The 9,413-nt window shown below is 35.6% G+C and overlaps 1 protein-coding gene across 1 annotated transcript; it reads left to right on the top strand.

The window, feature by feature from the left end:
• The first annotated feature begins 8,066 nt into the window (after positions 1-8,066).
• LOC146163505 (fibrinogen C domain-containing protein 1-like) lies at positions 8,067-9,413 on the top strand. Its single transcript, XM_083380526.1, has 4 exons — positions 8,067-8,073; positions 8,594-8,690; positions 8,840-8,971; positions 9,233-9,413. The coding sequence occupies exons 1-4, from the start codon at positions 8,067-8,069 to the stop codon at positions 9,411-9,413; spliced, it is 417 nt and encodes a 138-aa protein (XP_083236652.1).

The following is a 9,413-nucleotide window of genomic DNA, read 5'->3' as shown; positions in this document are numbered from 1 at the left end:
AAGATTAAAATTGAAGGTCAATTCTTTAAAGGGGATTATTAGAATTTTAAAATATAAAAATTTAATTTTAACTCGCTGTGAAGACATGTTAAAGCAGTGTTTAGCAGAGGTACCATTTGAACTATTAACAAGAATCAAAAAAACAAAATCTGGCAAAGGATTTAAATATTCAGCAGCTTTAAAATCATTTGCACTTACTCTACAATTTTATTCCTCTAAAGTCTAAAGCATATGAATTTGTCCGTAAAAGTTTCGATTTTTCATTACCTCACCAAGCCCAGATTCGAAAATGGTACGGCAAAATAGATGCGGATCCAGGATTTACAAAACCAGCTTTTATTGCAATTAAAGAAAAGGTGAGAATCGCCCACAACAATGGTAAACAAGTTATGTGCTCCCTTATGCTTGACGAGATGTCTATTAGGAAACATATTGCTTGGGATGGTAAAAAGTTTCGTGGTTTTGTAGATCATGGAAATGGTCTCTATGATGACGACTCTTTACCATATGCGAAGGATGTTCTCGTTTTAATGGTTGTATGTATTAATAGTGGTTGGAAGGTGCCATGTGCATATTTTTTTGTAGATGGCTTAAGTGGTGCAGAGCGTGCAAACATCGTCAAAATATGTATTCAGCGTGTTTCATACACTGGTGCAAAGGTAGTATCTCTGACATGCGACGGTCCTTCTTGTCATTTCACTATGTTACGAGAACTCGGTGCATCTATGATACCAGGTTGCTTAACAGCAAACCTTAAACATCCCTCGAACAAAACCGAGCGGATTTATGTTCTTCTTGATGTTTGCCATATGCTTAAACTTGTGCGAAATATTTTTGCTGATTGGGGAATTTTGGTAGATGGAGATGGAGGAAAAATCAAATGGCAATACATTATTGCATTGCAAAAACTCCAACAAAATGAAGGTTTGCGTTTGGGCAACAAGCTTAAGCTGGCACACATCAAATGGCAGCAGCAAAAAATGAAGGTAAACCTTGCAGCACAGGCATTGAGTTCTAGTGTGGCTGATGCCATCCAATATTGTGCAGAGAATTTAAAACTAAAGGAATTTAAGGGATGTGCACCAACTGTCAGGTTCTTACGAATGTTTGATCGTTTATTTGACATTTTAAATTCAAGAAATCCCCTCGCCAAAGATTTTAAGTCTGCCCTTCGGATTGCGAATAAGTTTGTATGGGATCCCTTTCTTTCAGAATGTTTTACTTACATAATGCAGTTAAAAACAACTGACAGCACTCCAATGCACATTTCCAGAAGAAAAACTGGTTTTGTTGTTTTTTTAGCCTGTATCCAGAGCACAAAAGGTTTGTTCGATAACTTAGTAGGCAGAGTCAATGCTCCACTAAGTTATTTGTTAATGTACAAGTTTAGCCAAGATCACCTAGAATTGTTTTTCAGTGCTGTCCGAACTGCTGGTGGCTGCAATAATAACCCAACAGCACAACAGTTCACAGCAGCCTTCGAGCGTCTTTTGATGAGAAGCTGTATTAAAGGTACAAATGGTAATTGCTCCAACCAGGATTCAACAACAATTCTGGATGCAATAAGCGACACTTGTAAAACAAATTATACGGAGGTAAAGTTAACTGATGTGGCATTAATTAAAAAATATGACCTCATTGAAAGTCTGCCCATTTCAACAGACCATGATTACTATGACAGTCTAAACATAAAAAATTTATCAGAATATAAAAAAGCAGCTATTACATACATAGCTGGGTATGTTGCAAAGATGGCAAAAAAACAAACAACATGTTTTACCTGCTCCTTGGCACTTGGTTCCCAGAAAATGATAGCACAACCCAGTTTTTTGACATTCAAAGACAGAGGAGGTCTTATGAAACCATCAGAAAGTGTAATTAGGGTGTGCTCTGACACCGAAAAATGCTTCTAAGATTGTTGGCATGTTCTGGTGGAAAATAACCGATTAATACAGGTAATTCCAGATGCCATTGCAACATCAGTATTACACAGTATTAATGCATCCCAATTATTTCCTGATTTAGATAGTCACATGTTTGACAGTACAGTGATGGATAATCATGTCTTTCAACTGATCAAAGTTGTATCGAAGTGCTACAGTAAGATAAGGCTGTACCATCTTGGAAAGGAAACCTCTGAAAAAATAGTGGGAGAAAAAATAAGAAAAAAGCTTAGCAAGCTAGTTTTATTTAACAATCAATAAGTTTTATTAATCACATGTTCACTTGTGGTTTTAAATTTGTACTATTTGTTTATTGCTACTGTTGTTAAATATTTTTCAATTATTGCGTTTTTTCCTTTGCTGCAAGCAACCAAGTTACTTTTAAAACCGACTGTGTCAGTCTATGGAAGTATATGCAAAAATATGGCTAACCTTCAGGACATCCAATAAAATGCATCCTTGGGTTTTTTAAATTATAACCTGGTTAAGGATATCCTAGCCGAACACGAGTTTTGTTCCATGTCTGTCTACAAAATAAAATAAAACTTAAATAGAAGCCTTTACATAACAAAAATGCAGAGCATTATTTTAGTAGTATTAAAGTTTTAACTCAAAAGTAACCAACAAGCAGAAAGAATTGAACAAAAGATTTAATAAAAGATAAGTATAGTTGAGTGTAAAACTGTCATACTGGTTTAGTCTCGTAAAAAAACACAAAAAATAGGTGCTTTTAACGTTTTTTTTATTTCTAAATAGTCAGATATTGGCTTGTCGCTTTAGAAACCACCAACTTTAAGTTATAAGTAGTCTAAAAATAAATGGGAAAAATACACTGGTTCAGTCGTCTTTAAAAAGCAGATTTTTGCGTTAATTATACAGTTTTATTTATTTTTTCTCCTTTAAATAATTGAAGTATGGCTTGCGGCCTTAGAAACCACTAATTTTAAGTCACAAGCATTCCTAAATAGTCAGAAAACGCTGTCACTAACACCCTTCTCCATAAGGCGTAATGCAAATTTTGCGCATTTTAGGACCTTTACAAGATGGCGTTTCAGCCTTCTAATTGGCTTCAAAAACCGCTCACGCGTGCCGCTAGTTGCGCTATCCAGGTTTTATAGAGATCAGTGGTTGATACTTAAACGTCCATTGTGAGGTTCCAAATCCAAGAATTATTGGAACGCTTCCTATTGGCTGAAATTTGATGACGTCACAGATAACATGTTGATATGTAACAGACGATCAGCTGAGCGGCCGCCGGCCGTACTAGGTGACTAGGTAGTAAATTTATTTTTCTTACAAGAGAAAAATACCAGACGAGTTGGTATTTTAACATTTTTTGCCGCTGGTCTAGAATCCTACCACAACGCACATTATTTGGGTTAGGGTGCGGGTTAGAGTTTTGGGTTAGGATGAGTAAATATAATAATACTTGACCCAACCTCGCCCAAACGCTAACTCGCACGCTAACCCAAATATTGTGCGTTAATTTAATGGTTGTGGTAGGATTCTAGACGAGCGGGTGCAGTGCTGACCACCTCCGCGAAAATTGCTTTAGCCAAAAGCCCATATATTGTCCATAAAAGCATACTGCTGCTTATTTCAATTATATTTCACTAATATTATGCAAGTATGAAACATGATATCTTAGTTTAGATAACATTCTTTTACATTACCTTGGATATTCTAAATACAACTCTTTTCACAAAAATGTAATGGTTACTTTAAATGTGAACATAGCTAACATACAAAGTGATCATATTTCCTTTATTAAACAAGTATTACTGACAATAGATAATGGGCGTAGATTGAAAAGAAACAGAAAAATTCGCACAACACTTCACAGAATAAATAGTCGTTGTAAATGATTTTAAACTTTGCATACACATTCTCCTCCTTTTGGAAATTTGCAATTGATATTATTAAAAGAACACTTTAATATTTGAAATAATTCATGTAACTGGATGTAAGACTAGCAATTGGCAAGGCTAGTCCGACTCCGGCAAAACAAACCGACTCCGTCGAGTCCCGAGACCCGAGTCCGACTTCGACTCTGCAGCCCTGGTCAAGTCCCAGTCAAGTCAAATCAACACCGCAAAGTTGAAATTAAATTCATAATATTACAAAAGAAATAATATACAAGAACGTCCTAGTTAAGTTTATAAAAAATTAATAAAATCTAGGTTAAACTTTTTTAGCAAGTTTTTCATATTTACAATTATTAACATGTCAATAGAAATTACTAATTTCATAAAAATGAAATTTTAAACGAGCATCATTACAGTGCTATAATTCATGATTTGTTAGTTGTGACTTAAACGCTTCACTTTGCTTGACATTATATGAATATAAGCTTTTATAAAAAAGAAACCTGTATAGCTTCAGGTAATGCGTCCACAGTTCTGTCTTGAATAGTTAAATTATTCATAATGATCAGCGTCTTTAGTTTGCCTGATTTAGGCATTTTTATGAACAAAAATAGGCATAATAGAGCATCAAGTTCGTAGACTCCTCTGGTTTAAGTTTGCAAACTTGTATATAAATAAATTAATCTTAAAACCCACAGTAACATGTAAATATACTTTTATTTTTATGAGAATGAGATGTACCAAAGAGTTTTTTTTTTTCTGTCTGTGTTTTTAGTTCCGTTTTGCAGTATTGACATCTGTTAAACAAAATTAAATAACTGGTTAAAACGCCAACCCAGAGAGTCCCACTAATGTGTCGGCGATGTTATTTGTAACAGTTATTTATACTCCTAACTTAAACAACTATTTACTATAATGTTTTAATTTTAAAAACAAAAATATGTAGCCTAATGACTGTATTTGTATTTTAACTAAAATTGTTACGCAGTCAGTAATTAAGTATTAGGACATTTCTGTTCAAGATATTCGGCCGATTAACTTTAAAACCTTACTTAAATGTGCCATCTTCGTCCAATTCCGTCTCAAATAAAATCTCCAAATTTACCTGGCAAGAGAGTTCGTAGGTCATATTTGCCCTAACAACGTCTGGACAATAAATTTAAACTTAGCATTATTAGTTTGACTAATACTTATTGCTGTTATCTGCAAGTAACGGTCAAAGCACGAAATACGTTGTCACTCGCAGTCTCGTAAACTGACGACCTTGTGCTTTATTGTCGTGCATTCAACCGTGACCAGGCCGAAGTAAACATTTTAAAACACCATTGTTACGTCATTGTTTCAACTCATGGAATAAAAACTCTTTGGATGTACCATATGTGCATTGTGCACACAACACATTTGGCCAACTTTAGGGTTTTGTGCATAACATGTCACAGCACAATGTCAGTTATGCAGATTTAATTACTTGTACAATCTATATACACATTCTTAATTCAATATTATCTTTACTTTTCCTTTTCCTAAAATGTCACTCACTATGGACCAACAATTACATCAAGTTTTATCAATAAAATCTACTAAATTGATACTCTGAATTTGAAACTACCATTTTATAATAAGAGGTATTCTACTTCAAACATCGCATCCTTTTTAATCAGGCACTTTTATACAGGCATAGAGTAACTTACCATTTAGGATAGTGGTACCCACACTCTTAGGCTTATGGCACAAACACAAAATTAAAAAATAGATTGTAGCATGTTTACTAGCAAGGATGTACATTAGGGCTAATTTATCAGTTAAATAGTGCCTATAAATATGCTGGGTATCCTAAACTTTTTCAAAATTATGCATTTAGTCTAAGTACAACTGGTTATTCGCTCGGCTATGCACACACCTTTTATTTTCATTTATTTTCATGACTTTTCCTCGAATCTGTTTGAATTACCTTGTTGGCCGGGTAAATAGCTTCAGGAAGTATATATTAGGAGTATAATGTATATTGGAGATTTGCCCGGCTCACTGGTAATTCAAATAAACCTATTAGAAATATTACATTGATTTGAGTTAGGGTTGGGGTTAGCACTAATTTCGGGTGGTGGTAATGTTAAATTTATTTTTTAGAGGTTGCATTGTTTCCAGCATTTCAGGATTTATAATCCATTTAAATTACTTTGTTAGCCTGGTAAATAGCCTCAAGAAATGCCATAGGTTTTTTTCCCCGGCTTACTCAGGTACGCAATGCCATACGCCCATTGGTGATCGCCGTTTTGTAGTGGCAAGCTTGTATTCTGCAAGCTGCGTGTTCTGATGACTGACACCAGTTGCCACGGGGGCGACAGGCCAACACAAAACACGCGAACACGTACATAGAAAGGCACAAAAGACACGCTTCGCTTAACATGCTGCAGGGGCTACAGTTTCCTTATTTTTTGTGCTGGTTATTTGCTTTGCAAGAAACATTAGTTTAAGTATCTGAACAATTGCTAGATGTGTTAATGACTGTGACTTACACCTTCTGAAGGCGTCATATAGCAGGGGTGGGCAAAAGTATTCAATGGAAGAGCCATTTGCAATAAATACAAGTACTAGAGAACCTTAAAATTAATTCAATACAAAAACGGTAAATAATGTAAGTTCATGTTTTTATCAATATCAGTATTTTGTTTGAATGGCTAATCTCTTAAACCTTGGCAATGAAATTGCGTTGATTTGCTGTCTCGGATTCTATGTCCAGTGTTACGTCATAAACGAAATGCTGGCCTAAATAAAGAAAATAAAAAAGAGAAAACGGTACTATTGGTAGCCTTTACGATTTTTTTGGCAATTTTACGATTCGCTAGAAGAGCCACAAAAGACATGCCGCGAGCCGAGCCGCAGTTTGCCCACCCCTGTCATATAGTACATCAAGTTACTAGATGACGTTGGAATTACTTTTACAAGGATTTTGTTGCAAGAAACACTAGCTGAAAAAACGCACTGTACGGTAAGACACTTTTGAAGTCTGTTGCGATTTGGTCATTATCTCATTTTAGACATGTGCGTAATAATGATTTAGCTTCCTGGCATATTAAAACATGTTTTTTAAAATGTCGTAGCAACGATTGTCGTCGGTAATCAAAACCTTTTGTAAAGGTTAATCCATTCCACGTTGCACCTAACAATGCTTTTTATAGAAGTGAAATTCGATGAATTTCCATGAAGGAAATTGTAATTTAGGAAGGAAATGTTTTCCCAACCACAAACAGCGTTGCAGGGCTTACTGTACAGCATTGGTTGTACCCTCAGACTAGTTGTACGAACGGTATGCAGCAGCCAACGGTGCTATGATTGTTACTCGACTTGCTCCTCTCTGAGCCTGTGTAGCTCAGTTGGTAGAGCGATGGTCATTGTATGACCGAGGTTGTGAGTTCGAACCTCACTATAGACTAGTTGTACCAACATGATGCAGCAGGCAACAGTGCTATGGTTGTTCATCGACTTGCTTTACATCTTACGTGTTTCAACGCTAAAAAAAGTGTTTCAACGCTAAAAAAAGAATGGAAATCAAATCAAATGATAGTTTTAAAGTTTATCGTCAAAAATGGATGACAAAATGTGATTATATAATATTGTATCATAATAAAGTTGACTTTTTGCTATTTGGACATTTACATATAGTTTGTCGTGTGTTAACGGCGATTGTAAAAAATACTATATTGATGTTCGGTTAAAAATTTTTAGTGTGCCGCAAGCTAAAAAAGTTTGAGAACCACTGGCCTAGAAAGATTGCAACCGTTATATCTTAAAACGTTTATAGTTCTAAAAATTGCGTACTTTGCAATAGCGAATCAGACATTAATAGATTGTGAACCTCTTAAGAAAAATCAAACCTGGCCATTGTATTTTGCACTTCATTATTTAGTTTTCTTTTTTAAAACAGCCAAGATTATGCTAGGAAAAACTGGGCTATGATTAAGTGGATAAAAATTTAAATCATTTCACCACATTTGTTAAACACACATTTGTGTGTGTATCGTTCATTGAATACGTGTTTTAAATTCAAAAAACAAACTCTGATAGATTTAAGCAATCTCGCGTGCATGTAATCTTTCCGTCAAGGCTTTACCCAATGCCGCACACACTGATCTTGTCGATCTTTGTCGTAGCCCGTAGGCTTTTCAATTTCCCGAGCTTGTATGTACAACTCGGCCCGGGCTTGTTTCCTGCAATGCATTCATGTTTATTTACGGACCATCAGTCAACTGAATTGAAAATGCGAAGTATATGATATTTGACAGCATAATGTAGAGCACGGGCAATGCACTCTGCAATTTTATAAATTAGTGAGTTTTTATTTAAACTCGGTTGCTGCTTTTTGCTTCGCAAAACAGCTATATTGACAACGCCAACGTAATTATAATCCAATAACACCCGACAAAGACGATCTTCGTTTAGCATTGCAAGTAGCGAGAAACGTGCTTGGAATTTAGCGTAGTCCCGTACAAGGATCTACCAAAATCAATCACATATATTTCACGGTCTTGGTTTAGTTTTTTGCCTGAACGTTAATAGGCCGTTTTTAATTGTTTGTTTTAATTATGACGTCAAAAAAAAACTAATTTATGACGTCATTAACGTCACTATTCTATGACGTCATAAACGTCAGACGGAAAAAAGGGGAATAATTCCTTAAGTTGAAAATTCGGGACCGCCCCTTTATGGATTTTTGGATACGCCCCTGTTAACAATGTAGCAATTCTAATTTCACAAATCTGGTGGTAATGTCTTATTAATGCACAGGCTTGGAAAGAATCCACACGCTAACATATGGAAAGCAATGTCGGCTTCGCATTGATTTGTACGATTTCAACAATACACACAGATACGCAGAATACAGGTAAGTTAGTAAAATACCCAAAACATGTTTATTGTATGCTTGAAAAGTGCTACTACCTGGGTGAAAATATGAATCGACTACTTTTTTCATTCAATATGAAATGTATAACATTGGACTTTGTCTTTATTTTTACAACGATGTTTTTTCAGTTCATTCTCTGTTGGGAACGAGGCTAGCAACTACACACTGCTGGTAGCTGGGTACAGTGGTACAGCTGGTGACAGTTTGAGGTTACACAACGGAATGCAGTTTTCAACCAAAGACCGAGACCACGACGGAAGGTAAGTCGGTATCATTGATTTTATATCGCGTTTCCAAAACGACACAAAAATAAAAAAAAGTCAAACAAGTCGTAGCGCATTCACACATAAAAATAGTTTGTTCCAAATGTTTTAGTTTCTAGTTTAACAACATTTTTGTTACATTTTGCGTTTTTACAATTTTTTATAACTTCTACTTTTCATAGAGGAAGTTGCTTTTAACAAACTAGGTTCTCAAATTTAGGTTGCTACGCTGCAATAATGAATCTTGTTGTTGTTTAGATCCAAGAATTGCGCCAGAAAGTACGAGAGAGCTTGGTGCTTTAAGAGATGCCACAACTCGCACTTGAATGGAAGGTGGGCAAGAACGTCGAGCGGACGCGCCATGAACATCGTCTGGCGGCGTTGGAAGGGATATGACGTTGCTTTGAAAGCTACTACCATGAAACTGAGATGCGATTGA

Source organism: Ascidiella aspersa, chromosome 2 (assembly GCF_963924565.1).
Source record: "Ascidiella aspersa chromosome 2, kaAscAspe10.2, whole genome shotgun sequence".
NCBI lineage: Eukaryota > Metazoa > Chordata > Ascidiacea > Phlebobranchia > Ascidiidae > Ascidiella > Ascidiella aspersa.
This window is presented reverse-complemented; position numbering and strand designations above follow the sequence as displayed.